The sequence below is a fragment of the Alternaria alternata genome (genome assembly GCF_001642055.1).
Source record: "Alternaria alternata strain SRC1lrK2f unplaced genomic scaffold CC77scaffold_2, whole genome shotgun sequence".
NCBI lineage: Eukaryota > Fungi > Ascomycota > Dothideomycetes > Pleosporales > Pleosporaceae > Alternaria > Alternaria alternata.
Window position 1 is genome coordinate 1,006,803 of NW_017306191.1, and position 26,467 is coordinate 1,033,269.

General features: G+C 51.6%; 11 protein-coding genes across 11 annotated transcripts; 7 read left to right on the forward strand and 4 right to left on the reverse strand.

The window, feature by feature from the left end:
- Window positions 1–60: 60 nt before the first annotated feature.
- Window positions 61–1,282, forward strand: CC77DRAFT_312877 (maintenance of ploidy protein mob1). Its single transcript, XM_018531214.1, has 5 exons — window positions 61–83; window positions 137–231; window positions 487–647; window positions 699–792; window positions 841–1,282. The coding sequence occupies exons 2-5, from the start codon at window positions 209–211 to the stop codon at window positions 1,217–1,219; spliced, it is 657 nt and encodes a 218-aa protein (XP_018390743.1). The 5' UTR covers window positions 61–83; window positions 137–208; the 3' UTR covers window positions 1,220–1,282.
- Window positions 1,283–2,405: 1,123 nt separating this feature from the next.
- CC77DRAFT_312583 (endoglucanase) lies at window positions 2,406–3,781 on the forward strand. The gene is made up of 3 exons (XM_018531212.1): window positions 2,406–3,083; window positions 3,133–3,314; window positions 3,371–3,781. The coding sequence occupies exons 1-3, from the start codon at window positions 2,619–2,621 to the stop codon at window positions 3,540–3,542; spliced, it is 819 nt and encodes a 272-aa protein (XP_018390744.1). The 5' UTR covers window positions 2,406–2,618; the 3' UTR covers window positions 3,543–3,781.
- Window positions 3,782–5,660: 1,879 nt separating this feature from the next.
- CC77DRAFT_926661 (hypothetical protein) lies at window positions 5,661–7,269 on the reverse strand (the record flags this gene model as incomplete). Its single annotated transcript, XM_018533944.1, has 5 exons — window positions 5,661–6,405; window positions 6,456–6,853; window positions 6,901–6,983; window positions 7,033–7,095; window positions 7,146–7,269. The coding sequence occupies 5 exons, from the start codon at window positions 7,267–7,269 to the stop codon at window positions 5,661–5,663; spliced, it is 1,413 nt and encodes a 470-aa protein (XP_018390745.1).
- Window positions 7,270–8,970: 1,701 nt separating this feature from the next.
- On the reverse strand, window positions 8,971–9,845 carry CC77DRAFT_312590 (hypothetical protein). The gene has a single exon (XM_018531213.1). It carries the CDS (start codon window positions 9,568–9,570, stop codon window positions 9,067–9,069), a length of 504 nt encoding a protein of 167 aa, XP_018390746.1. The 5' UTR covers window positions 9,571–9,845; the 3' UTR covers window positions 8,971–9,066.
- Window positions 9,846–10,676: 831 nt separating this feature from the next.
- CC77DRAFT_1057108 (hypothetical protein) lies at window positions 10,677–11,001 on the forward strand (the record flags this gene model as incomplete). The annotated part of the gene is made up of 2 exons (XM_018527977.1): window positions 10,677–10,814; window positions 10,876–11,001. The coding sequence occupies 2 exons, from the start codon at window positions 10,677–10,679 to the stop codon at window positions 10,999–11,001; spliced, it is 264 nt and encodes an 87-aa protein (XP_018390747.1).
- Window positions 11,002–13,324: 2,323 nt separating this feature from the next.
- Window positions 13,325–14,271, forward strand: CC77DRAFT_926154 (covalently-linked cell wall protein; the record flags this gene model as incomplete). The annotated part of the gene is made up of 2 exons (XM_018533901.1): window positions 13,325–13,569; window positions 13,623–14,271. 2 exons carry the CDS (start codon window positions 13,325–13,327, stop codon window positions 14,269–14,271), a joined length of 894 nt encoding a protein of 297 aa, XP_018390748.1.
- Window positions 14,272–16,216: 1,945 nt separating this feature from the next.
- On the reverse strand, window positions 16,217–17,545 carry CC77DRAFT_1016296 (GTP-binding protein). Its single transcript, XM_018524191.1, has 7 exons — window positions 17,508–17,545; window positions 17,146–17,183; window positions 17,067–17,092; window positions 16,991–17,011; window positions 16,906–16,944; window positions 16,744–16,853; window positions 16,217–16,691 (listed from the first exon to the last, which is right to left on the reverse strand). Exons 1-7 carry the CDS (start codon window positions 17,524–17,526, stop codon window positions 16,375–16,377), a joined length of 570 nt encoding a protein of 189 aa, XP_018390749.1. The 5' UTR covers window positions 17,527–17,545; the 3' UTR covers window positions 16,217–16,374.
- A 174-nt stretch (window positions 17,546–17,719) lies between these two features.
- On the forward strand, window positions 17,720–18,751 carry CC77DRAFT_1016297 (mitochondrial ATP synthase). Its single transcript, XM_018524192.1, has 4 exons — window positions 17,720–17,769; window positions 17,901–18,296; window positions 18,353–18,439; window positions 18,495–18,751. The coding sequence occupies exons 1-4, from the start codon at window positions 17,758–17,760 to the stop codon at window positions 18,522–18,524; spliced, it is 525 nt and encodes a 174-aa protein (XP_018390750.1). The 5' UTR covers window positions 17,720–17,757; the 3' UTR covers window positions 18,525–18,751.
- Window positions 18,487–20,557, reverse strand: CC77DRAFT_313192 (hypothetical protein). The gene is made up of 2 exons (XM_018531215.1): window positions 20,348–20,557; window positions 18,487–20,151 (listed from the first exon to the last, which is right to left on the reverse strand). Exons 1-2 carry the CDS (start codon window positions 20,358–20,360, stop codon window positions 18,872–18,874), a joined length of 1,293 nt encoding a protein of 430 aa, XP_018390751.1. The 5' UTR covers window positions 20,361–20,557; the 3' UTR covers window positions 18,487–18,871.
- A 36-nt stretch (window positions 20,558–20,593) lies between these two features.
- CC77DRAFT_954299 (hypothetical protein) lies at window positions 20,594–23,932 on the forward strand. Its single transcript, XM_018535458.1, has 4 exons — window positions 20,594–21,926; window positions 23,088–23,227; window positions 23,279–23,536; window positions 23,635–23,932. Exons 1-4 carry the CDS (start codon window positions 20,732–20,734, stop codon window positions 23,689–23,691), a joined length of 1,650 nt encoding a protein of 549 aa, XP_018390752.1. The 5' UTR covers window positions 20,594–20,731; the 3' UTR covers window positions 23,692–23,932.
- An 86-nt stretch (window positions 23,933–24,018) lies between these two features.
- CC77DRAFT_1016300 (nascent polypeptide-associated complex, alpha subunit) lies at window positions 24,019–25,333 on the forward strand. Its single transcript, XM_018524193.1, has 3 exons — window positions 24,019–24,426; window positions 24,540–24,598; window positions 24,651–25,333. The coding sequence occupies exons 1-3, from the start codon at window positions 24,190–24,192 to the stop codon at window positions 24,979–24,981; spliced, it is 627 nt and encodes a 208-aa protein (XP_018390753.1). The 5' UTR covers window positions 24,019–24,189; the 3' UTR covers window positions 24,982–25,333.
- The last annotated feature ends 1,134 nt before the right edge of the window (window positions 25,334–26,467 follow it).

Genomic DNA, 26,467 nt, shown 5'->3' on the forward strand with positions numbered 1-26,467 from the left:
AACGTCATTGGCACTCCCTCTCTCTACTACCCTCTTCTTGTCGCTCGCTTAAAAGGTTATTGTATCGAGGCCTGTGCTCCTTGGTATGTACAAATGTTCGTAATACTCTCGCTATTTGACCGGCTAACCATCGGAATGCGCTACAGCCGATAGCACGCACGCGGCACCGTCGAGACATTTAGCACTATAGCACGGTTCGGGAGTCGACATGTCGGGCTTCATAAGTACCATGTTCGTCGTCCTTCTTCTCCTCTGCCAGTTTGCCCTGCGGAACGAAGTCGATGCCTTCCCCATTCGCCCCTAACTCGGGCCGCATGAACCACAGGATACGTACACATGTATCAGGCTGTCAAGAGCGGGACATTACAGACACTGGAGAATCTACAGAAGACTGGGGCTTGAGGATACCGCGGTCGAGGTCGAATGGGGCTGTGACGGCATTTGGACCTACAACTCGATCGGCAGCTGACTCGTCTCCTTCTTTAGCAACCCGCGAACTCGCGCACCGTTCAAACCGTCAAAGAACCGAGGCACCAGCAGCTGGCAGTTGAAGCAGTATGCTGAGGCTACACTTGGTAGCGGCAGTTTGAGGAAGGCCGTCAAGCTGCCTGAGGGCGAGGACAAGGATGAGTGGCTAGCCGTCAATGGTATACGGAATCGCTCGAAGTGTTGAAAGTCAGACTGACATGAGATTGCAGTTGTCGATTTCTACAACCAGATCAACTTGCTCTATGGATCTATCACTGAGTTCTGCTCCCCGCAAAGCTGTCCTGAAATGAAGGCAACCGACGAGTAAGCCTATACTAAGCTCTTGATATACGCGAAACTAACCGTCGGCAGATTCGAGTACCTCTGGCAAGACTCCGAGAATTACAAAAAGCCTACCAAGATGCCCGCACCCGAATATATCGAACACCTCATGGCATGGATACAGTCCAACGTCGACAACGAGTCTATGTTTCCCTCACGCATCGGCGTACCCTTCCCCAAGACTTTCCCTGCTCTCATCCGGAACATGTTCAAGCGTCTATACCGTGTCTATGCGCATATTTACTGCCACCATTACCCTGTCATCATTGAGTTGGGTCTGGAACCACATCTCAACACCAGCTTCAAGCACTATGTGCTATTTATTGACGAACATGGTCTGGCCAGTGGAAGCAAGGACTTCTGGGGTCCGTTGGGTGATCTGGTCGAGAGCATGCTGAGAAGTGATTGAACGTCTCCAATTGCCTCGACAAAAGTGGCAGAAAGGGACTGGAGATGAGACAAGGCTATCATGCATAAAGAGCATATCTTGACGGCGTTGAGGAGCATTTACATTTTGGCATGCACAGGAAGATATCACAAGCAAGTGCACATGTTGACGATGTATGAATAGTAGCAATGATTCGGCATAATGAGTTTCAGCTTCAATGTGCGCATGCAACTCCATTGTTCCGTCAATCGCGCTCGCGAACGCAAGCCATGCCCAGGCAGCATCTCGTATCCAGGTTGCTGAGCGTTTGACGTCTCATGGAAGTGGGTTTTGTCTGCGAACATATAGTGGGGCAGAGTTCGTGTATCGGAGACTTGGCGGATAGTAGACATGGTAGCCGTTCATGCCTCCCTTCTCAACCAAACAGCCGCTCCATACTTGTATCCACGCATATCGGTCCTTTCCCAATTGCGAAACTGCAAACATCCTCTAGCAATGTTGGCGATGGCGATTGCTATATGACAAACGCACTATTACGCATGGTCGTACTACGATGCTGACGACGTTCATTCAGCCGGAACAATGCTGGCACCTGTTCACAAACCAACCCTGCGAAGCATGCATTGTCTGCTCGAGTCTGGCCTCTGGTAGCAATATTGGAAATGCAACCAATCGGGTACGGCACTTCCATTTGCAGCTACGGCCTTCGACCCCTTCGAGATCCACGTGCTCAGCGTGCGCGGACTTTTGCCAGCCTTCAAGGTTGCGTCACACGGCGGTGTGAACGGTTGCAGCTGAAGAAGCGGAGAAGTTCGTTTTGAACGGTCGCGAGAATAGCCGAGATGAGCACTGGATGGGGGCAGGGCGGAGCGTGAGACATTGGGCAAACCTTACAGTCAACACAAAAGGGAACGCGGAGCAACGCACTGGGCGACCCCAGCTTTGCACAATTCTCGGTTTGTCGCATCCTTTCCGGCATGCATGTAGACGGCATTGTGAACAGACACCGCGATTACCGAATTGCGGGGAGCGATACAACGCTGCGTGGGAAGTGTGGGGAAAACGAACCACGAGGCAATGACAGGGGCGGTTGTATAAGGTAAGACAATGCAAGTTAAGGCACCGGGTAGCTTGAAAGGAAGTGGGAAGAGTGACAGCGGCTGTCTGACCTCTCAGATGCCATTACCCCGGGTACCGTTTCAGTACCCAAGCTCCGCCGACCCCTGCAAGGTGTACAGCATGATGGTTCTCGGCCTCGAGTATCAAAAGCAGTTTAATCTCTCCTTGCAGCCGGACTAAGAAGGGACCCCTCTTTTTTGGTATCCTTCAAATATCATTTCCTGGCACTGCGCGCGGATCATTCTAGCTAATAAACCATGCCATTCGGTTTCTACTTCGACTTCACATCTCTCATTCCGCAATGATGCCGCAACATCTCCGCAATATCGCCCTCACTATCGAGTTCTTCGCGGTCCTTGCGCGATGTGCACATCTCAACTACACTGGGGAGGCTGTTACAACTCGCTTCTGGGACTGTTGTAAACCGTCTTGTGGTTGGAATGGGAAGGCACAGTTCTCGAGACCGGTAGAATCGTGTACGGCCGACGACAAGCCTACGGATATCGCCGCCGGTACTGGTTGCAACGGCGGTAGTGCGTTTCAGTGCTCCAACCAGCAGCCATGGGCCATCAACGACACTCTGTCATATGGCTATGCTGGTGTCTACATCACACCAGATCTCACACATGGAGGTATCGAGGACGCCTGGTGTTGCGCATGCTATCAACTCAACTTCACCAGTGAGCCTTTGATCGGCAAGAGCATGATTGTACAAGCCTCGAATACCGCCTACGATGTAACCAACGCGAATCGGTTTTCACTTGCAGTAAGCCATTGCAATTCGGATATTATGACTACAAAGCTAATCAACTTAGGTCCCCGGTGGTAACACAACGTCAACGAATGCATGCGCCCAGCAATATGGCGTATCTCAATCTGTCTTTGGTGAAAACATGGCGGGTGTCAAATCCATTGACGACTGCCAAAATCTACCCGAAAACCTAAGAGCCGGTTGCGAATGGCGCTTTGATTGGTTCAAAGACGCATCATTTCCAAGGTAAGCATAATCTCAATCCAAAAGCTACATGACGTACATCGGCTAACTTCACATAGTGCAAACTTCAAACGCGTGGTCTGTCCTTCGGAAATTACAGCCAAGACAAACTGTATCCGTAATGACGATAAAGTGCTTGCAGGCGAGGCGTCTTCCGCTCAGAGCCTCACGCCTAGCTCTTCCACTATGGCTTTCTTCGCCGTCATCATACTAGGTTTAATATCGATATAGCGTCGGTGACGCGAGGCTTTGCATCACGTTCTTTCGTTTTCACTATCGTTACGTTGTTTCGATTCCTCTCTGTCGTTCGTCTTTGTAGGCTGACTGGCTGGAGATGTCAGATGATGGAGCTGGCTAGCCCATCTTTCATGCATGGATACCCTACCAATAAAAAGACTCGTGTCGGAAGAGACAGCATACCGCGTCCAGAACAGCACGCAGTCGTATCTCCGCGATCTTTCCAGTGTCGGAGTCACCGATTATGTTGTTATGACTTCAATCTCCTTTCTTCGTATTCTCCCTTCTCGTTCATGAGAAGGGCTCTTGTATGCTATTACGATTGTGTTATTGCATAGCGACATCTAGTGGCGTTTTTTTGCAGCTATGGAGGCAGCGCAAAACGTACGTCGAATGATAAGCCTCTTTGTACTCGCTTGAAAAACACATGTTATGGCGTGACGTTGGAGGAAGATCTCATCAGGTATACTGTTAGTGCGAAGAATCAACCAGACCGGTTGGTGGAATTGAAATGAAGGCCTTTCGCAAAGTCAAGAAACCACCCAAATCGAACCAATTGACAGAAAGCAGACCTACGATAGTCGGACCATTTGCCGCCACCGTCTGCATCCTCCTTTGTTCACATGAACTGCTCATGACACAAATCGCCACGATACTCCTCCAGGAAAACGCCCTTCCCTCCGCTATCCGAAAAAGAAAGCCGAGGAGGGATATTGTAAACGCCCTACACAACGGCACCATCCTCGACTTCCGATCGCGTTCGCCCAGTCCACTCACTCGCCCAATCCCGCTTTTCATTTAGGCAAATGACACCACCGAACAAGTTTTTCTGTATTTGAATCTTGCACATCCCCCGCCATGGGCGCGCGCACCGTACCGAGAAGAGAGATTATCCATATTGAGCCGCGGGCGCTAGGGGAAATCCGATATATTACATGGGCAACCTGTTAACGATACTAACAGACAAGTGATGAGCGAAGGCAAGAAAATGTAGCACTAGAGAAAGGCATCGAAAATTTGATTGCGAGGGGTCTTTGCCACTCAATCAGGGTTTGTGATCCGCGTTGTGCGGTGCAGTAGGATTCAAAAGAGGGTGGTGGAAGGAGGGTGTTGAGTGGAGAAGTCAACGACTTACCCCTCGCTTAGGCGCGGTGAGATCCTTTCCGTCGAATGCATTATCGCATGTGTGAGATGTGTGATTGTACGCAGAGCCGTTGACGGGCGTTCAGGTCTTAATCTTTCTTTCTTTCTTTCCTCCCAAGCTCCCTTGCTTTGCGCAAGGAGAGTCCTGCATAGGTTCTGCTATGGAGGTGACCTATATGCAGATACGTACCCAACTAGGTAGTCTTACGATCCTGCCCAAGTGGATGACCTTGCTGCTTCAAGTAAGGTTTCCGTTGGATGATAGACGAGATTTGTGAGAAGAGACCTAAACCTCCGGACTCGCGAATCCGAGGTAATGACAATCGCCAACAAAGTTCGTGCTCGGTCTTTCGTTGTTCTGGACGCGCTTGGCTGCAAGGTATCTTTACCAATGTAACAACAAAAGTGCCATACACACAAAGACCATGAACAACGTTCGTAGCGCATCACCTCACGAACGATTTCATCGTAGGCAGAAGACTACACTGGCATGGCGCGACACGAGACACGCGCTGACGCACAGGTAGCATGATCAGCAAACCACCCCTGCAGTAAGGAACGGCACGGATTGCGTCTTGACATGGTAAGTGCACTGTGACGGTTGGACCCCAGATCCATTAATGCGCACCCCTGCGGACAAACGGGCCTGAGCGCCGCGCTGGTGTGGTTGGGTGGGAGGCTTGGTCACTCTGGTGGGAAATTGAGACAACGGCATAGCGGATAGGGCGTACGGGATTCGAAAGTGGCAGATACGTACCAGATGAATGACTGCCGACATGAGTGGTCTGGGCTTGCGACGTTTTTCGGGCCATCAGTTTTGCGGATCTAGGAAAGACGGGGACACTATCCAGTATCTCACGACTTAGGAACACCATTCATGGATCTATAGAACAATATTCGAGCGCAGACGTAACGGGAGATTCGAGTTGTCAATGTTTCAATATAAATTGTTCGTCCGCTATAGGATCACTATAACCTTGGGTATGGGTATATCTCATCATCATCTTCACCATCCTCGATACCTCGTAGCCTTGCGGGCGTCAACGGCGCAATTGGGCTGAGCGTCGAGTTCGAAAACCTTATTGTTGGGGTTGTCGGACTCAGCGTCGGACTATCCATACTCTTCCACCCAGCACCCACATCTTTGCTTTCAACGAGCGTCGGCGCGGACCCCAAACTACCCACACTCCGAACCGTTTCTAACAGGTCACCCTTCTCGCAGGAATCGGCCGTCTCATACCGATCCAAGCTATTTCTTCGCGATCTTGGAAAGTAACTTCGTTTCTGATGCCGTAATTCGCCTGTGGTGACGACTCGAGGCGGGAAGTCTTGTCGACATTCCCCTCGAATGCTGACGTCGCCCTTTGACCGCGTAGCCAGGCTACTTGAGAAGTCGTCCTGTATACAGGGGAGAATCTTCTGTACCACACGATTCTTTCTTGTGTAACGGCTGATGTCTGAAGAGCTTGATCTGTTCGAATGTTGCCAATCACCACGAAACTCGCGTTCCATGGGCGTCGCTTTGGTTCGGAAGTTGAAAATCCATCGTGTAACGAGACCGCGGAGAATTGGTATGTTGGCTACGATGATGGCTACGTTGTTCTCGATGTGGTTGATACAGTAGTCGATTGGATATGTCCAGTCAGGGTTGAACAATGTGTAAAGTCGGTCGCGGTACGAAAGGTAGATTTTTGCAGCACCGATTGCAGTAACACTGTAGAAAAGTTAGTCGATCTGTTCAAGCAGCATATAGATAAGGCGTACGCAAGACTGCAGGTAAAGACTACCAGTACAACCAGGCGGGATCTTAGTCGAGCGCTCATCATCCTTCGCACGATGATGAAAGGTATCGGAAGGATAAGAACATCGGTGAGCAGATTTGCGCAAGTGACCCAGATTAACATCTCGCCCATTTTGTGTCTGCCCATGCAGTGCAACCCTCCGAAAGTTCTTGGTTTCCAGGTATTGCCTGTTAAAGGGGGACAAATGAATATGTAGAGGAACCATGGTATCAGGGCACTGCCAACGGTGAAGACCAAGATGGCGTAGAGTACCCGCTTGAGCCATTCGATGACGGAACCAGCTCGAAGGAGGAGAAGTATGATGGATGCTTTGACTAGCGGTAGTATAGGGATATTCAAGAGATTGAATGCCATGACAACCTGTAGTAGTCAGTAAAAACAATCTAGCATGCTGAAGCGGTACCTACAGCATAATACTCGTCATAGTTTGGTTCTATCTCATCGACTGGTACCTGCCAGATGTGTACACCCACGTGCCACATCTTTACATCTATTCAGAGTCAGTGAGACTGAACATCAACGCTCATTCTAGTACTTACGTCGATGTGACGGCCCTATGAGGGCTATTGATAGCAGCAACGGAAGTATGATGAGCCAGTCATCTGTTCGAATGCGTTAATATCGTTCACTTAAGACACATCGACTATCATACCCCAGCTCAACCGTAGGTTCAGTTTCCGCCGCGTATATATCCTCAGGATGACGAATATCGATGCCAGGAGGGGTGTGCCGTAGATGACCCCCAGACAGGTGAGTTGGAGAGGATAGGTAGGCATCTCGACGACCTACTGTCAGGAACCTGAAGAAATCGCGAAAACCACATCTCGCGCTGCTTGTGGGTGGGCAATCTCATATAAACCTGGAAACAGGGTCGGTCAAGGGCAGCGCAACCCTTGTTCACTTGTGCGCGCCCGAGGCAGGCACAGCCGGTCGTCTCTAAATGTCCCCCGCAATTCGCATATTAACACTTACAGAAACGAGTTAAGCAGAGGCCCTTCTACTTGCCCCACGGTCTAGTCTTCCGTCGGTCACACTCACGTGGATCTGATTGATAGCTACACTATACACCTGCCACTCAAAAGGCTTGGTGTCGCTATGGAAGCCGGTCGTATTCCATGGTGCGACAAACATGACATCCCTCCTCCCGTCTACCTTGACGAATTCTCTTACATGAACAGTGAACCACATACGAGTTGGCTGGTTTCCGACGCCTCGGGAATTGTGCAGCCGGACGGTATCAGAGTGGGCTCTTCCGCGATTCGGCTCGTGGCTGTCAGAGACGCGAGAAGTGGGTGTTGTGCAGGCGCCAATTGTTCTCACGCAACCTGGGGCCCACCAGCGCTAGTACGGAGGACTTGGTGTAACGTATTCTTCCTGGAACCTGGACCGATCACAGCGTGTCGAGTAGCCGATCCCTGTTGTGAGCGAATCTGGGGCCGCCGCTTAAAGTGCATGGCCCAATGAAGGGCGGCGCACATAGTAAATGCGACGCAGCGGACAGCACATAGCGTATAGATGCCCTCAAGCAAGAGGATGAGATATGGGAACGGCGCAATTTGGCAATATGCCTTCGGAGCTAAAAGGATTCGTAGTGGGTCACGCCGTGAATGCGTGGAGATTCCAGGAGCTTAGGCCTGCTCAACAGGTATCACGTTCCGGGGATGTTTCGAGAAGACACATTTGGGTAACGTGCCCTCGATGCGACGGCGGAAACTACTCGGCCCAAGACCGTTTCAGACCGTTACACTGACGTTCCCATGCGTGCTCATTGGAGATCGCCATATTGAACACCTTCATTTGCTATCATTGCGACAGCGGAGGTCGGACGAACAAGATCAGGAGAAACTGCCGACGATCTGTGCGTTCTTATATTGCGCCGCTGGCGGTCAGCCTGACTGTATGAGGCCATCGGCTGGCGGGGCAGCCTTTTGTTACGTTGAATCGTGAACGAAAGTGTAGAGAGTGTGATTGCGTGGTGGACCGAGGTTTTCAACTCATGGCGAGTCGAACCTGGTTAGGTTCCTCCATCGAGAGCGCGGTCATGGCATGTAAGGCCACAACACACATGCATGTGTGCCGAAGCGGACTTGGAAGAGAAAAACCTGGAATAATAGAGGACGTTGTGGGATTGTGGAGTGAAGCACGAAGAGTGCGTGGTAGAAGGTTCAAGTTCTATCTAAGGAGAGACCGTCAGATTAGCGCAATGTTAGCCATCATCGCCCGGTGGATGACATGTTTGTCGCGATGCACAAATTCAGCTTTCACAGTAGAGTACAGACGATTACAAAGCTGCACATCTGAGACGAATTTACGTGGCGGCTTAGAACTGTATCGTGTCTACACTGATGTATCTTTGGATTGGCCAGAATCAACTTTGTGATGATGAAGCGTTCTTTCAATATAAAGCTTCATATTTTAGTACCTGATTCATTCAGTATCTGCACATCAGCTTCGAATCATCAGTTGCCAGTTTGGGGCGACAACATGCCAGGAAATGTCTTTCGGTGCTACTGAGAGCTCAACGTAGGTCTCCCATTCATCGAAGACCGGCCCCAATTTTGCATTTCCAATCACTATTTCCTTCCTGATGCGAATGTCCCAATCATGTACGGTACTCCACTGGCCATCCCAACACCAGCCCCACCGAGCATGGCGTGGCCCAGCCTTAGAGGCAAGCTACCACCTCGTGCAGCGAACATAGCCCCAACAGCTCCTCCACCAGCGGCGCCAAGTGTGACCCAATCTGTCTTCACCTCTCCATCATTCTCCAGTATTCTCCATGAACGATCTTTCCATTCTATTTCCTCTCGACCCCTCATACGTCCCCAAGTCATGAGTGCACCAGCTGCTGTGCCTAAAACCAGTCCGCGACCAGTTGTTTTGAGTGTACGAGACAGTATCGTCTTGTAATCGACCGATATTTTGCGGGAACGAGCTGCAATGACGGAGATCGGAAACTGGAAAAGCGAGAAGAAGGAAAAGGACATGGCTGAAGCGCGCATGACGTGTAGGTAGAGGATGCTACGTGCATATGGCTGATCTTCGGCGTATTGTGGATGTGGGAAGAGGGATGTCATGTTGTTGTACGTTTCGCGCAACTCGTCAAAATTCGGATTCGAGGTTTGGGCCGTGGGTACAGAGTCAAACGCAGCCAAATGTGATCTTTGATGGACGGGCTTTGAGGAATGGTGTAGGCTCGTAGGGCCTCGCAACGCGCTACGAGATAAAGAGTCGATCCGAAGGAGTTTTCTAGGTATACTCTGTACAGATTGTACGAGAGCGACACAATTTATCTACATGTATGTGAGCATTCTCGCTATCCTTGCGCCCCGGTGCAAAGTTGAAGTCGGAGATAAAACGAAGCCGGTCGCGATAAGTTTCGGCCGCAAGTAACATTGCTGCCTGCTGTCTCTTTACGATAAACTTGACTGGCTGTCAGACGATGGCAGTTTTCTACCAATGATGTTCCGGTAAGCGCTGCGCTCGCATTCCGTGGCTTGCGGTTTTCTCAGGCGTCCTGCGCGCCTGGCTCTGAAATCTCCGTCCTCCGAGTCTGCCCGTACCAAAGCAGCCTCTGTAAAGAACATTCTGCATCTTTGCATCTGTTTGCACACGACAACGTCACAATGCCCAGAGCTTTTTTTCGAAGATTCTTGGTACGACATGCGTAGGAAGAACCTTGGAAGATCGCTGTCAAGTTAACAGGGAAGTCCATGGCCAAGCCGATCGAGAGCGATTGTCTTCGCAACATTGGCAGGCTCTCGTGCAGCTGTTGCCGAAGAAACTATGCCAATGAGGCGTTCGTGATGCTTCCCCGGATAACGCCTGTGGTTCCCACATATAGGGTTGGTACTTGCTCAAAAGAGGCGGAGAAGGCGATAACAGAGCTGCGCAACAGCGATCTGACACGGACCGAATCGTGGCCATGCTTTGAATCACGAGGAGTAAGTTGGCGGTTGCGCAATGCAAGATTTCCAGAAGGCATTGCGCGTTATTGTTCCAAAGCCGCCTGACGTCATTCCGTCTGTTGATCCATAAATGCACCACTGCAGCACAGACGCTGGAGGCACTACCACCAAGCTCGCATCACCTTAGCCGGACTCTAACGAAATCTACCATCACCGGCACCTAGCAATACGAAACAAACAAAGATCCGAACCAAGATTCAACCCCAATCGTCATTATGCCCATAGGCCAACAAGAAAGCGGTGTGACCTCGGGCGTGAAGTTTGTCACGTCCACTGTAGGCAACACGGTTGGCGGCGTTACGAACACTGTGGGAGGTGTTGTTGGCGCACTTGGTCGAGGTGTTGGTGAAACGGTAAATTGAATGCCACTAACTGCATTCGAAGCATGTACTGACTTTGGGCGCCTTTGCTTAGCTTGAAGGCGCCACGGGCAGTGCCGGTCGGCCTGTTGCGAGAGGTATTTCTGATGTTTCCACAAGCATCGAAAAAGGCGCAAACGACGTAGCAGGAGGCGTGAAGCGCGCCGGAGAGGGCAAATGAGCGTCGAGCAAGGATTACGCAAGAGAAGGAGATACTGTGGCGGTCTGAGGCTGATATCATGTTGCCACTATGCCACGCCGTACAGTTGGAGGGCGGAGTGCAATACAAACAGCTACAAGATGCTGCCAGCATGTGCTTTCGCGTAATCTAGAGGTACATATCTCGCAAGGAACTTGTGACCCGACAGTATGCTGCACTAACTCTAATCGGCTCCGTAGGCATTGTGATCAGACATGTGTCCAAGACTGCGTTGCCGGAACAATGCGCCGAAGTGGTCTGCGCTTACAAGATGCGACGTCTACGAGAAGCTTTCCGGATGCTTAAGATTCCTGTAGCCGAGTACACCGAAGGTTCTCCACAGCATGACGATCCGTTCGGATGTGTCAAGCCGAAAGATTATCTTGCCATATACAGACACACGAGCATCGCACGCAGAACACAACCATGGCGCAGTCCGCAGACAACCAGCTTCTGCATCGGAGTTCCAGTCCAAGGGACACCGAAGAGAAGTAAGGAGTCCTTGCGGAGACTAAGTATAGGCTGGCGCGTCACTGTTCCATGGACTAGCTGAAGGGTCCATCCATCGTGAGATCGTGATCGCCGAGGCCGAATAACCTCACCAACACAGACCCGGTCGGCTCGGTTCGCTGTAATGCATTTGTCGCGGTGTTGGATGTACATATGCGTGTCTGCGAAAGGCAGGAGCTGTGCGGGGTCAGATGATCAAGTCCGCTTTCGTCACTCGCTGAAAAGCCTCACCGTGTCACTGACGGAGTGAGAAGCTGCAATAGGATTGACTACTGATTGTTAGTTGTCCAGTACGTGCAGAAGCTTAGCGCCACCGTTGCGGGATATAGCAACACAAAGGGCGGAGGAGTGTAAATCCGTGTGACGTCAATGGTACGTCTGACATGCGCGTCCCATCTCAGGTACGTTCGACCATTGCAACGTCTGCATCTACACATCGTAGCCAAGCGTAGTCTTGGTGTTTCGAAATGCCATGTTTTCATCGCACAGTATTCGCACCAAGTCGACCAGTCTTGTTCAGCGATCTAAGCGGCTTCTGGGGTTAACCCGCCAACAAAGGCAAATGCGCCAGCCAGCGTACCAGCCAGCCAGACAGCAAGCGGCACACTATCGGTATGCAACCGCAAGGCCAGCGTACCAGCCTCCCCCAGCCCGTCTTAAGCGTTCCCAAGCAACGGTTCCACTGGAGACGGTGGATGGGGCGGCTGAACACACTTGAGAAAGCGAAAGCCACATGTACCCCACAAGTGCTGCGCTAGTGCACGTAAGCGTCATGCCGGATTGGGAACCAATCTTTGACATCACTTAGGCATTTATCGCCTCGACACCAATCCCATCCAACACCATCCTTGCATTTTGCCTCTCAATAGTCCGATTGAGCGAGCTACATCCTCACCACACACCACCCTGCAGATCCTCGCGCATGACTGCCAATGAGACAAAATGAAGTGATGAATAACGACGCCCCGCCACACTCCGCCTTGAGGCCTACGGAACGCACGCATATTGCCCTAGGTCAGACGCTAGGATGCACCGCGGAGCGATCGTCCTAAGCCTGCTGATACGAGACTTCGGTTCAGCACCTGTCTTGGATGTTGCATATCGCGGAAAAAGCTCAACACATTCGAGATTTGCAATACCCAGAATCTCACCGGTCGTGATTACGAGCAGGTCATATCAATTGGACAGGCAGTAACTATTCATCCACAGCTTCCAAATCAATGGCTGCAATTGCGTCCCGAAGTTAATCGAGGGCTGGGAATGAGATATGTTTAGACGAGAGGCGGGACGGGCTTTGTTCACGCGCATTCCCAGAGAGATGGTGGGGAACTAAATGAGGGGTCGGATGAATGGGTATCCAATGACACAGTAGATGGCTCCGCAGCGTTTATCGTTACGGCATGAACGAGCCTACTCCAGCCTTCTTTTACTGCCGTCAGAAGCGTCAACGCTAGGCTGCTGTAGTTTTGCATTGACGCGTGGAGTTGATCCATGGCCTTGGCTCGAGCGCTGAGGCTTCTGTCCATGTCCGATCCGCGATGGTATGCTCGATGAGGTAGATTGAATAGACTAACAACTCGGCTGGGTATTGCTATATAGCTGTCTTACCATCCCGCGTTTCTACATACCCAGAACATCACACACTCTCGTTGTCGTGAATACCAGCATCAACAGTCTTGCTTACTTGTATATTTGAAGTGACTGATACCTCGTTCATCAGTCTCCTCCGCGTCGTTACTTACTCTCGCTGTCAAGTACGCCCAATACACTAATACCGACAAAACCACTTCCGAAAATGAAGTCCTTCGTTGCTGCTGGCCTCGTGGCCGCTGTTGCTGCCTACCCTCAGGCCTCTTCCGATGGTGGGTGTGCGTCCTCCGCTGACGGCACCTTTGCCATCACCACCGTCAATGCCACCCAATCTGCCACTAGGCGCAGCATCGAGAGGCGTCAGCTTGATGGCACACTCAAGCTGTCCCTTGAGGACGGAAAGTTGACCGACCAGGCCGGCCGCACCGGTTACATCGCCGCCAACTACCAGTATGTCTTGCATAACACTTGTATACATTCAATAGATACTAACGTCCCATCAGGTTCCAGTTCGATGCTCCTGTCCAAGAGGGTGCCCGCGAGACTTCAGGCTTCGGTCTCTGCAGCAACGGATCCATGTCCCTGATGGGCTCCACTGTCTTCTACCAGTGCTTGTCTGGCGACTTCTACAACCTGTACAGCCAGTCCACTGGTGCCCAGTGCATTCCCATCCATATCCAGGCTACCATGTCTGCAGACACTAGCGGAGTCTCTCAGATCTCTGACGGCCAGCCCCAGGCTACTTCCGCCGCTGTTACCCAAATCTCTGACGGTCAACCCCAAGCCTCAACCCCCGGTCCCGTCGTGACCCAGATCTCTGACGGTCAGCCTCAGGCCTCTAAGCCTGTGGTCACCCAGATTTCCGATGGCCAGCCCCAGGCTTCCGCCCCGGTTGTCACCCAGATTTCTGACGGCCAGCCTCAGGCTTCCGCTCCTGTCGTCACTCAAATCTCTGACGGTCAGCCCCAGGCTTCTGCTCCTCTCGTTACTCAGATCTCGGACGGCCAGCCCCAAGCATCTGCTCCCGCGAGCAACGTCAGCGGCAACGCTACCAGCCCCCCCTTCTCCGAGTACACCGGTGCTGCCGCCACTGGCGCTGCCAGTGTTGGTGCTCTCGCTGCCGGTTTCTTCGCCCTTTTCTCCCTCTTGTAAGGGAATTCAGCTTGAGTTTACTCGCACCAAACAGGGATTCAGGTCGCTCTGACGATCATGTAATGAAGGTTCTAATGGAGGATGATACGATTTCCTTGCGACGTTCCTTGATGACTGCATGCATATATGACATCCATGTACATACCTAAAGCATAGGAGGAATGGTGTTTGGATGATTGTGTTCGAGAAAAAGGCCATGACTTTAGCTAGTTCTATAGGTAGTACAGCACCACCATGCGACGAAGATATTAATGCAACCCGATCATAATAACATACGAACTTGCTATCTTGTGTCATATCCCCTCAGCAGGTCAAAGTCTTGTGCGCCTGCATCCCATGTCGTGAATTGTTGTTTACAATCCTTCGATGCCTTTCATCTCGGTCCCTCGCAAGCCATTGCGGTCATTCGAGCGAAACAATCCAACGGAATGCACTCTGCGCAACGCCGCAAACATGCATTCGCTGCTTCAACATCCTAACCACTGTCTTACCTATCTCACCTTATGCTGTTACATCAAGGGTTGTATCCTGGAGTACACTGTTCGATTGCCCATATATGCACCCACCAGGTGCAGTTTCGTGTATATATTTCTGTTCTTATCCCTACAGAGTAAATACTCGATTTACGGCGAAGAAGACATCGTCTCTAGGTTATTATTATTAAAGAGATAAGTGGTATTCAAGCAGTAGCTGACTATGAAATCAACTTCACGTCATGTCCAATCCATCGATTATTTTCCCTTCCATCTGAAAAGCCATAACTATTCAACTAAAACAACAAGTGAAAATCTCCTAACCACCGTCAAACAAACAACCCATTGCCGTTGAGCAAAAGGAAATATCAAGACCAACGTCGTCAACATCCACCCTGCATGCGCTCTCTGTCCCTGCTTCCCTGGAACCATTAGCACACAGCCCATCTGACAGCTCACTCCGACAGCCACTAATCGCCTAAACAATGTGTCGAACAAACAAAGATTAGGTTTCATGTCGCGTTATCGATTGACACGCATGCATAAACTAGATTCGTTGGGAGCATGCGCCGTCTTGCGCACTATTTGCAAGCGTACCTAATGGAGCACTCTTTAGTCTTGTTGGAAGTATTAATAGGCTCAACATAAGGCTAGGCTCACTAGCTGTGGCGGTGCGAGATTCTGCGTACCGTCTTTCGTTTCCTTCCATCTCGCTTGGTGGCGGGTCTAGATTGAGTTTGATGGTTCAGAGTTTTGCCCAACGAACCAGTGGGTGATTGTTGCAAGTACCGAGCCGAGGTCGCAAAAGATTTGTAGAGTGAAAGTGAGGTCATTTCCTTGGGTCGCTACGGTGCTGTTGCGCTTGCGCCCTTTGGCTGAGACTCATGCTCTATCAAGACTACCTCCTCGCAGCTTCAGATTCATTTCTGCACGTTCAGGGAGTGCGATTTTGGCGTCTTGCCTGTTCGCTCATCGCTTCATCGGTCCTATTACCCAAGATCTGCTTATCCTCGAAGCCGTACGCAACCGGACGATCGTACAGATATGCACGTTTCTTTTGAAAACCAGCTCGTATACCAATCTGAATGTTGCTCTGAAGGTTGTAAATCAACCAGTTCGCTCGCACCTGCGATCACCAAGTATAAGAGAGTGGATGTATCCGTCATACATCACTCCAGTCAGCCTTCTCGTCTGTAAGGAAATCATTCCTTCGACACACCTCACTCACCTTGTACTATCTTCTCTTCACTCAAAGGACCAGAGGAAGAGTTGGAGAGCAGCAGGAATAGCTGTCCCTGGTGAACAGGATACTAACAGATCGGGATCCAATCCACAACTGTGCACTCGATCAGGCCTTACACAGTGTATGCCGCTGTATTTCCTGCGTTCGCTCCTAGTTGGTACGAACTCGTTTCATACGAATATCAATCTTGATACGTGCAATGCAATATTATTCCAAGAGCTAACGCCAACGCCCATAAGAGTACATCTAACATACGTTTGACAATCATGTTTTGTACTTGCATCTAGCTCGTTCCATCGAAAGAGCTAAAGTGTCACATGCTCTCCCTCTGCTTTCTGTTCTGCTTTGCGCCAAACTGACGTCCTTCTGGTTACTGGAAGTTTGCGCCTAGACGTACTGGCTCAACCACCTAATACCCTCTCCGTAACCTTGCCTCATGACCACACTGCACATGAAGACCTCAACCGGTCGGATACCCTCGAGTGGTACCTTGCCCTTACCCGTTGTCTGGTATAGTCCGAGCGCGGAACGGAGCTGGTCCTCAGAGATGGCGTCGGGGTGGTCAATCTTGTTTCCGAGAATGACGAAGGGGGTGTTCTTCAACTCTTCCATAGCCAGAAGAGCGTCGAGCTCTGCTTTGGATTCGGAGAGACGCTCATGGTCCTTGGCGTCAACGAGGAAGACAATACCGGAAACTTCAGGGACTAGAAGAGTGTCAGTTGTATGCAAAGAAACAGAGGAGCATAATTGGCTTACAGTAATCGCGCCAGAGTCGTCGAGCTTGTGCGTGGCCTCCAAGGTCGAAGGTTGTGAACTTGACGTTTCCTATCGAGAGCTCCTCGGAGGTGGGGTGGAGAGTCGGCTGGCTAGAACAGATGTCAGCTGACAGTTGTGAGCCAAAGACTACGTGCGACGTACAGGACAGCGACTCTGTCGTTCTTGAGCATATGTAGCAGCCTAGTTGTGTTAGTGGAAGCTCGCGTGTCCAGTAGGGCTGCCATACGTGGTCTTTCCTGCATTGTCACTGAAGCCTAGTCAGCTACGTGTGTTCGAAAGCGTTGGTATGCGAGGATACATACAGTCCAAGGAAAAGGAGTTTGGCATGCTGTGATGTTGGGTCAGCTTCGGTGATGGAGTCTAGACCATGCTCGTGCCTACCTTGTTCATGAGTCCAAGCGAGGACAGAACATCCCAAACTGTTGCACATCATTAGCCCATGTTCGAGTATGATACAAGCAAGCGATTGATCCATCTGGCTGGTATTCGTGGTACATGCGGTGGTGTAGTGTCGATGCGCCCGTGATAAGCCTAATGTCGGTAATTTCTAGCACGGTGTTGCAGGGCTTGGTCAGAAAGACACAACAGTATTATGCGGGACGACGGTGCTGTCATCAGTCTATCATGCCACGAATGTTTCCACGTCGGTCTATCCAGGTCGGGATACAACAAGAGAGGGTAGTAAACTTACACCTGGCGCAAGGTTAGTAAGACGCCAGCACAAGTAGAGGACGAGGGTGCTCACCAGTCAATGATCCACATGTTTGCGAGAAGTATTCGGGTTTAGACTGTTGGTTGAGAGTATAACAGCAAGTTGTAGAAAGTGAACGGGTAAGATCAATCAATGTTGGGGGAACTTGGCCGCGATCGAGGGCGGAAGTCGAATGGCCCGTGCGCCATTTCCTTGGCGGCGCTGTTCCGAGCTCTCGCGAAGAACTTGGACATCAACCCTCCCGAACTAAACCCACCGCATCCCCGTCTAAATCCATCACAATGGCCGTCGGAGTACGTCAGACCCCTTCCAGAAGACCCGTCGAAGCTCTCGAATGCCCCATTGCTGCGCCGGCAGTAGCCCCTCGCCCGCAATGGCACCTCCGAATTGAAGATCAAGAAAACTAACATGTCCCCTCTTGTAGCGTAGCGCAGCCCTCAAGCTCGACTGGACCAAGCTGGGCACCCAGCTCGGCCTCAAGGGTCAAACCGCTGCTGCCCTCCAGTCCTTCAAGAAGCGCAACGACGATGCGCGTCGCAAAGTCACCGTCCTCTCCGAGCAGTCCCAGACCGTCGACTTCAACCACTACCGCGGCATCCTCAAGAACCAGGCCGTTATCGACGACATCGAGAAGCAGTTCAACGCTTTCAAGCCTCAGACATACGATGTAGGAAGGCAGATCAAGGCCATTGAGGCTTTCGAGGCCCAGGCCGTCCAGAGCGCAGAGCAGACTAAGGCTGTTGTCGACAAGGAGTTGAGCGATCTCCAGAAGACCCTGAAGAACATCGAGGATGCCAGGCCATTCGCTGACCTCACCGTTGTACGTATATACGGTTACGAGCAAGTGGGGGATAAGAAGCTAACCAAACAACACAGGACGAGGTCGCCGCTGCTCAGCCTGAGATTGACAAGCGCACCGAGCAGCTCGTCTCCAAGGGTCGCTGGGCCGTTCCCGGCTACAAGGCAAGTTTATGGAACCAGCAAAATGGCCTTTGTACGAATACTAACAACCCCGCAGGAGAAGTTCGGCGATCTGTCCGTCCTCTAAGTGTCTTCTTTCCATGTAGCCAAAATGTACCCGATCTGGGTTGTATTACCTACGTATTTGTGAATAGTTCCAGAGAGTGGAAATGCACCCTAGATTTTGACCATTCGCCTTGTTATGCCTATGCATTGCTCGAATATCGCTTACATGCGAACACCTTGCAAACAATATGCTATAGTTGGCACGCCTTTCGCTTGAAATGTTGTGTTTCATTACATGTGCATCCAAAACCGCGAGATACCAGTCCTCCAAGCGATACTCGAATCACCTCGCTGTAATGCCATTTCGAAAACGCCGCCCAATGCTCATCAAACACCCTTGATCTTACACACCAAGTGACCCCACCTAAACTACTCATCGTACTCGGCATCCCTGACACCACAAAAGTCACTGCCAAGGCAGTTGTCCACCATATACCAAACCCGCCAATACAGACTCGCACTGTTCATATCGAAACTTCCGTCTTCCTTTCTCGGTACATGATCTCCTATAAAGCCCTGTCCCGAACCAATTGCCCAGCCAATGACCGGTAACGAGCCAAACGTTTGCTGCCAGCGGGGTTTCGCGGGGAGGAATGCCTTTTCTTGTGGAAGGAACACAACAGGTTTTACGTTTGCGCCTTTGAGTCGGAGGGTTGCGCGTTGAGATCGGGGGTTCAACGCTGTAGTAGTCGCGTGTGCGGGGACGGTATTTGGATCAAGAGCTTGGTGCAGTTCTCGTGGTTGAGCGGGTTCAGTGGGCATGTCGTCCATGTGACTTGGGAAAGCACCAGTGCCACTCTTGCTGCGTAGCAAGGCTGATTCCATGTTTGATCGTGGTACAAGGGTCTGCGGTGCTAAAGGTTGGGGAGCTGTTGCTGTGGCTGAGGAAGCGGTTGCGGACGACTGCGATGCGCCGCGTAGTCCCAATGTCCCTGAAGATATTGTGTTGGGTGATGCGATCTGTGACATGCCTCCCTCTACACGCAACGGTCTGTCACCACCTTGTGGTCCTGTTCCTCGGTACATCTCCGCATGTACTATGCAGCCGTGGATGTTCTTCCCACTGTAGTGACAGGCGCGCTCGGCAGCCTCCGCACTATCAAAGGTGACCTTAACCCAGTGGTTACCTCCTATATATGTCTTGATCCTTGCCATGTATTTCGGTTCCAGAGATGGGTAGTACGATGAGCGTTGCGCAGCTAAACTGTAACCGAGTCTGGGGTTGGGTGGCTCGCGGTCATATTCTTCGTAGATCATGCCATTGGAAACCTTCTCGTAATAGGCTATTGCTTCCCATTGCTGCTCAGACCCAAAGCCGTATAGTATAACCTCCTTGGGTTCTTGTGCAAAAGTAGCGTTGGTAGATGCGCCTGCAGCGAAGGAGTTGCCCAGTCCGTTGCTCGCATCTATGAGGTTTGGCGCCGAGGCTGTTGGAGGTAGTGCGGTGGACGGGCGCGCGGATACTGAGCGCCTTTTGTCTTCCTCTGCCTTGAAGCGACCGAATATGTCGTCTTCTGCGCGCTGGTTGTGGAGTCTCGCTTCGTCGGCTGCATTGTTGGCGCCCAACGGTGTCTTTGCCCGTGAGGTACCGCGTTTTCGTGCTTTGCCAAAAGGGCCCTTTTCTTCTGGAATACGCCGTTGGTTTTGATCTGAACTATCAGGGGTGGATGTTAGCTGTGTGCGCGAGAGGATGGGAGTGTCGCAGTTGTGGTCGTCCATAGTGGTGAGGCCGAATAGAGAAAGGGACAAGCTTGTGTAGATTTCCATCGACTTTTCTCTATCACCGTGCTAGACCCTTCCAGAAGAAAGATTCCATTCAGCAATGGCAATGAAAGACTGACTTACTCCGCAAACTCATACGCCCAAGGCAGCTTCCTCCCTGTCGAATCGAACGCGCGCTCAGAGTCTGGCACTGCGTGAACCTGCATCTCGGAGACGTTTGACCTGATGCTTCTTTGAGTTTTCACTTTTCGATTTGTCGCGAAAGCGCGTGGTGTAGTAATCCCGTCTTTTGTTTATGCGACGAGAAGACGAGCGGAAAGTTAGCGCTAGCCCCAGGGACGCCGCGGCAAAGCCACCTGAGGTCTGTGCATATTACATGTGGCGCTGCGCGCGATCTCCAAGGTGACGCGGAGCCTTTCCCGATCCATCTACCTTGCGTATGCTGCATGCAATCGGAAGTGGCTTACTTTTGAGTGCTGCCTGGTCACAACGGCCAGTTGTAAGCCGATGGAACTCACACCTATCATCGTACGTGGCAAGAAAAGGAGACACTTGCACCCAGCACTTGCTGCTTCTAAAAGCAAGCCTCCGTCAATATCTGCACAAAACTCTTCAGCATCTACATCTCAGCTCAAACGACAACGAAAAACGAGGTCAACAGCCAAAAAGAAAGACGTCACGCCCGCTATGCCGACACTTCAAGGCCTTCCCCAGGAGCTTCTGGAAATAATCTTCCTCTACAGCATGAACACAGCGCTTCCACGCTGCTCACCGGATCTTGGCAAAAAGCTCTCTGCTCACAAGGTAGCGATGGACTTCACTATGCAAGCCTTCTTCCACACAGTCGATCACCGCACCAACTACCGGGACCGCCTTGTAACCAGCGACGCTTTGCTTCAATCTGACATCTTGACTTGCCGTTTCTTCACCTACGACTTCTTCCTAAGATATGTGCAGCGCGCCCAGGATGCAATGATCAAGTTACGCGGCAAAGCCTGGGCAGCTACCGGAGTCACGATTCCAGGTGTTTCCTACTTCGACGGACTGTGGCCATACAAGTTTACTAAGATCCCGCATCTGGCTTTTGCGCAGGGTTTCCACGTACCGGAGAAGTTGCTACATGGACCCTGGACTGTGGACAAAGCGTCGTTGCTTTACGTACTGGTCAGTCTGAACGGAGAGATCGACTGGGAAGGTAGTATGGCAGGTGAAGCGGCAAAGGCGGGAATCAAAGAGGCTATTAAAGAGGAGAACGAGCACGCCGTGGCAGCGCTTGCTGTACTTCTGGGTGTGCCAAAAGGTCTTACCACCGAATTACTGCAGTACGCTGTCATTCGTTGCGGTTGTAACATTAACATCATCCGACACTTGCTCTTCAACGCGCAGATTCTTGCCGAAGAGGCCCCAAGCACCTTGGATTTCTATGACCCGGCACTATGGGCGTGGGCAGATGTCAACGGCCACAAAGGGGAGACGCTCAAAGACATGCTGAAGGATGCTGCCGCGTTCGACCTCGAGTTCTACTTTGAAGACAATGCCGACTGGCCCAAGATTGTCCCCTTTCCATATGGTGGAAGCAAGTTTGATGCAAGGACAGCGTTCAATGGTGTCGTTAGAGAGCTGTTGACGAACCTTTACCGGAACTATGGAAGGAAGATCACACGGAGGAGGGCTATGACGCCTGAGCAGAGAAATGCAGAAGGTGATGTAGTTGATGATTAATATTGGCAGTTTATATACGTGAAGACAGAACAGATACCCATCAAATACTGCTTACCTTTACATGAAAGGGGCAGAGCATTACAGATAAAAATCACTTGGTCAACGCTTTCCTCGCAGAGGACAAATGTCGCGGGCTACTAATACAGCAACGCCTGCTTGATTGAAGCAGTGTCGGGTCATGGTTCAACTGCCGGTGGCGCATGCTGCAGTTGGCTGCGATAGTACATGGATTTAGATAGAGAATTTACCTGCAAGCTTGTTAGTAAGTTGTATCCAACAGAGCGTTATCAAGCAGATGCGTAGTTGTGGTCTTCCTCAGTGATCTTGGTGATAAAATAGTAATCATAGAGATCATATACTATCTATTGCATGTTGTAATCATTGGAAGGGGGGTTGGGTTGCGAGGCAGAAGAGGTGGGACTGACCTGTGGAAGATGGCTGTGTGCTGCAACACTCGCATGTCAAATGCACTGAGTTTGGCGTTTAAGGATCAAGGTACTTGGAAGTCTGTAGCGGTCAGCCTTTGTCGCGAGCTTGGTGCGGTGAGAGAAGCTGGATGGGTAAAGCAAGCTCAGAATATGTAAGAAATTGAATATCATAAACTCGACGCCGTTAAGAAACCCCGGCGAGGGTCTCCGACGCCGAGCTCAATCGCAAATTATGTCATCCTAGGATGGGGAAGTATGGTGTGGAGGTTGGAGACTTACCAGTGGAGCTATGGGTGTCGGATCGAAGCTGTCGGTCTTCAGATTAGTGCATCTGAGCGGCAGGTGCAAGCGTGCATCGCATCACCATGTACGCAGCGCACAATGTAGATCAAGGCGATCGCGAGAGCCGTGTTGGAGACTGCACAAAGTCTCGCAACGGTCGTCGAGAGCAGAGAGAACAGCGTAGAGTTTGCGGTGCTGGTGAGAAGACAACGGAAGTCGCGCTCGCAGAAAACTTTAAGGACGGCGCTAGTGCCAAGGCGCCTTTCGCTTGTGCACGGCCCCGGCACCACAGGGCACGCGAAATTCGTCGCCCGATCATCAGCCATTTACTTACTCCCGACAAGAACATCAACACCGAATCCTATTTCCGACCGGTACGCACTCGACGCTGCAACACTTGACGTCTCTCGCAGTCTAACATTTAATTGCAGCACATACCGACGAAATGGGTGACGCCGAAATCACAACGAGCGCCTGGAGGCTGGTCGAGGTCGGCCGTGTGGTCCTCTTCAACGAGGGTCCATTCGAGGGCCGTCTCGCTGCCATTGTCGAGATCATTGACCACAAGCGTGTATGGAGAATCCGCGATTCGGGTGCTGTTCAGCGACTCACAGAGACATAGGTCCTCATTGATGGTCCCTCAGAGAAGGCCCCCATTCCCCGCCAGGAAGTCGCGCTCGCCAAGCTGTCTTTGACACCCATTGTCATCCCCAAGCTTCCCCGCGCCAGCGGTGTCGGCCACGTCGCGAAGAAGTGGGAGGAGCACAAGGTCCAACAAAAGTTCGACGAGAGCGCATGGGCCAAGAAGCGTGCGGCTATGCAGAAGAGGCGGGGACTGAACGACTTTGAGCGCTTCAAGGTCATGAAGATGAGGAAGCAGGTACGTTGCCCCGTGTATCTGTGCTCCCAGAATCGACGATTCGGGCTGCATGTGGCACGTTGGATGCGACGGAAGAGACGCAGGCTAACATGATGTAGGCTCGCTTCGAGGTCCAGAAGACCTTCGCCAAGATCCGCGCCAGCGCAAAGGCATAGGTAGTCTAGATGCTGTCGGGAGACAGGCGTTGCGGTGGTCGCTGCATGCAGGTGAGGGAGAGGCATGACGTGCATTTCATGAGCATTCCGAAGGCGACCTCAAAGGCATTCAAAAATTCAAGACCTGGTTTCGGGTGAATAAGTCCAATGTTTGGCACGGTGCAATTCGGTTTGGGACAGGTTTACTCGGCTCTCGCATGCATTCCACATGTAGCAAGAGAGTTCAATCCACAAATTCATGAACACACACGAAAAGTGCAACTAGAATTGCAATTTGATACCCTTCCCCCTTTGAAATGCCTGCTTGCGTGACATGGGCGACCTGAGCTTGAAAGCGCCCTGAATGAGTGATTGCCATGGTTCGTCATTGCCAGTTGTGTACTGAGAGCTGCCCGCGCTAAACCGCCCACAAATCATTTTTGGAAGCTCCGACCCCAACTCCGCGAACGTCGATATTGCAGCACCACCAACACCTGTAGTCACCCACAAACCGACAAAATGGCCAACCCCCGCATTGAAGAGCTCCCCGACGAGCCCGAGAAGAAGAACGTCCAGATCGAGGAGGATGAGTCCAGCGACGAGTCTGAGGGCGAGGAGGGCGAGGTCAGCGTGCCCGCGGGCTCCTCCGTCGCTGTCCACTCCCGCAACGAGAAGAAGGCTCGCAAGGCCATCGCCAAGCTCGGCCTGAAGCACATCGATGGCATCACACGCGTCACCCTCCGCCGACCGAAGAACGTGAGTGTTTCCCGCGCAATGGGTCGATGAAGCCGCAGCCCTCGAGTCAACAAACAAGGGCTGCGGGCAGCACCATTGGATCTTCCCAGCAACCAGACTAACACCCCTCCTAGATCCTCTTCGTCATCAACCAGCCCGACGTCTACAAGTCCCCTTCAAGCAACACCTGGATGTGAGTAGCTGCCCCTCCATCGCCCATGCCACTTTTGCTGACCCCGCACCAGCATCTTCGGTGAGGCCAAGATCGAGGACCTCAACTCCCAGGCTCAGGCTTCCGCCGCCCAGCAGCTTGCTCAGGCCGAGGCCGCATCCCACGACCACGCCGGCCACGACCACGGCGACGAGGCCAGCAAGGGCAAGGGCAAGGCTGTCGAGGACAAGAAGGACGAGGAGGAGGAGGAGGATGACGATGAGGAGATTGACGACTCTGGCCTTGAGGCCAAGGACATCGAGCTCGTCATGCAGCAGGCCAGCGTTTCGCGGAAGAAGGCCGTCAAGGCCCTCAAGGAGAACGACAACGATATCGTAAACTCCATCATGGCGCTGAGCATATAGGCTGCTCCAGTCTAGGTGTCTGGGTGTAAAAGGTGGATGATGACTTCCAAGGCATCGCGGAGTCGAAAGACTACCCGCCTGCTCATGTAAAAGAATCTATCAGCATGAATCTTTGCGAAAGATCCGTGTGGCCGTCCTTGGCCCTTTCGAAAGCTTTAGTGCCCAACGAGCTGCTATTTTGTCGACTCATGTGAGCGATTTGCGACTAACTCAAGTAGAAACTTGCCAGTTGCAAGACGTGGAAGACATTATGGGGAGTGACCAGGTAAGGACTAGCACAACTCAGCTGCAACATGTCATGTGTAAGTCATTGGATGAGAGATTGCATTTACCCCTTGAGGTCTTGACCCGTCTCCGTTGGAGAATTCCTCTTCAAGCTTAGAGCACCGGAAGTAGCTTCGAGATTGATCTGTGAATGAGGTGAGATATATCAAGCATATCTGCTAGTGGGCGATCATCAGATTCTTAACGTAACTGTATCCAGATGCGTGCACGTGGAAATTGGCTTAGGCACTCGAGACTCTTTTTGACATGGGCTGTTGGTAAGCCGATTTCAGCCTCAAGGGTCTATCCGCATGCGCGTGTCAAGAACCAGTAAGAGGCCCTACGGGAATTAGTGTCGACAAGCCCCACTGCCCAACCTCGAACGACAAAGAGCCATCGCTGAAGAATGTCCGAGACCACTAGACCTTCTACAGACCGAACAACCCGGGAGGTAGGTTCATCGTCGTGCTTATGCCTGTGGCTGATGAGATGAATGATGTAGATTCATTGCGCTCGAGGACATTGCCAAACATGGAACGCAAAGCGCCCAGTTGCTCAGCAGCGCATTGGTCAGGCATCTCTCGGAAACGAGGTTATCCGGACAGCGCTCTTGTTAGCGACTGTGAATTACATGAGGATACCAAGGTAACAGCGGTGAAGTTGGAGAAGGAACAGTGCTCAGCCACAAGCTAAAACAGCCACAACGCACGAATCCGACTGTCCCGATTCCTTGCATCATCAGCACACAGACATTTAGACGTCAGCCTCAGTCTCACAACGACTGACTCTGCTTAGCTGTTCCTGGTCCCGTTGACATATCTAGATATACGACGGGAATTCGACTTTCCGAACATGTTTCGCGGTCTCCGTTGGAATTGCGCCTGTCTGATCAACTTCACTTCACTACAACATCCAGCTCAGCTACGACGCTCTGTGTTGACCTTTAGCATAGCACTAACTCCATAGGCCGTTTCCTCCGCACTGTTAACGGCGATGATCTCGTTTTGGACGTCGTTACGGACCCACTTTTGCCCACAAGGCTGGGACGGGTCAAACACACGGCCAATGAGCGATCTTCCCATTCTCTCGGCATCAGATCTGTGGTTAGTTCCATCATGATATCCCTACGGCAGCTCCTTGACTCAGGATCGATCGGGCCGCTGGACACCCTAGCAAGTCGCATAGCCCTGATATACGACCCATAATCTGACTACATCATTGT

Bases quoted from the DNA above. Each gene is read 5' to 3' on its own strand.
- CC77DRAFT_312877 (XM_018531214.1), top strand. From the start codon at position 209: ATGTCGGGCTTCATAAGTACCAT. The intron at 232-486 runs GTTCGTCGTCCT...CTCCTTCTTTAG, and splicing joins TCGGGCTTCATAAGTACCAT to CAACCCGCGAACTCGCGCAC. The intron at 793-840 runs GTAAGCCTATAC...AACCGTCGGCAG, and splicing joins GAAATGAAGGCAACCGACGA to ATTCGAGTACCTCTGGCAAG.
- CC77DRAFT_312583 (XM_018531212.1), top strand. From the start codon at position 2,619: ATGATGCCGCAACATCTCCGCAATATCGCCCTCACTATCGAGTTCTTC. The intron at 3,084-3,132 runs GTAAGCCATTGC...TAATCAACTTAG, and splicing joins CGAATCGGTTTTCACTTGCA to GTCCCCGGTGGTAACACAAC. The intron at 3,315-3,370 runs GTAAGCATAATC...AACTTCACATAG, and splicing joins AAAGACGCATCATTTCCAAG to TGCAAACTTCAAACGCGTGG.
- CC77DRAFT_312590 (XM_018531213.1), bottom strand. From the start codon at position 9,570: ATGACATCCCTCTTCCCACATCCACAATACGCCGAAGATCAGCCATAT.
- CC77DRAFT_1016296 (XM_018524191.1), bottom strand. The intron at 17,012-17,066 runs GTATGTATCCTC...ACTAGGCTTCAG, and splicing joins AAACTCCTTTTCCTTGGACT to TGACAATGCAGGAAAGACCA. The intron at 16,692-16,743 runs GTAAGCCAATTA...ACACTCTTCTAG, and splicing joins ACGACTCTGGCGCGATTACT to TCCCTGAAGTTTCCGGTATT.
- CC77DRAFT_1016297 (XM_018524192.1), top strand. The intron at 18,297-18,352 runs GTACGTATATAC...CAAACAACACAG, and splicing joins CATTCGCTGACCTCACCGTT to GACGAGGTCGCCGCTGCTCA. The intron at 18,440-18,494 runs GCAAGTTTATGG...ACAACCCCGCAG, and splicing joins GGGCCGTTCCCGGCTACAAG to GAGAAGTTCGGCGATCTGTC.
- CC77DRAFT_954299 (XM_018535458.1), top strand. From the start codon at position 20,732: ATGGAACTCACACCTATCATCGTACGTGGCAAGAAAAGGAGACACTTG. The intron at 21,927-23,087 runs GTGATGTAGTTG...ATTTAATTGCAG, and splicing joins TGAGCAGAGAAATGCAGAAG to CACATACCGACGAAATGGGT. The intron at 23,228-23,278 runs GTATGGAGAATC...ACAGAGACATAG, and splicing joins AGATCATTGACCACAAGCGT to GTCCTCATTGATGGTCCCTC.
- CC77DRAFT_1016300 (XM_018524193.1), top strand. From the start codon at position 24,190: ATGGCCAACCCCCGCATTGAAGAGCTCCCCGACGAGCCCGAGAAGAAG. The intron at 24,427-24,539 runs GTGAGTGTTTCC...CACCCCTCCTAG, and splicing joins CCCTCCGCCGACCGAAGAAC to ATCCTCTTCGTCATCAACCA. The intron at 24,599-24,650 runs GTGAGTAGCTGC...ACCCCGCACCAG, and splicing joins CCTTCAAGCAACACCTGGAT to CATCTTCGGTGAGGCCAAGA.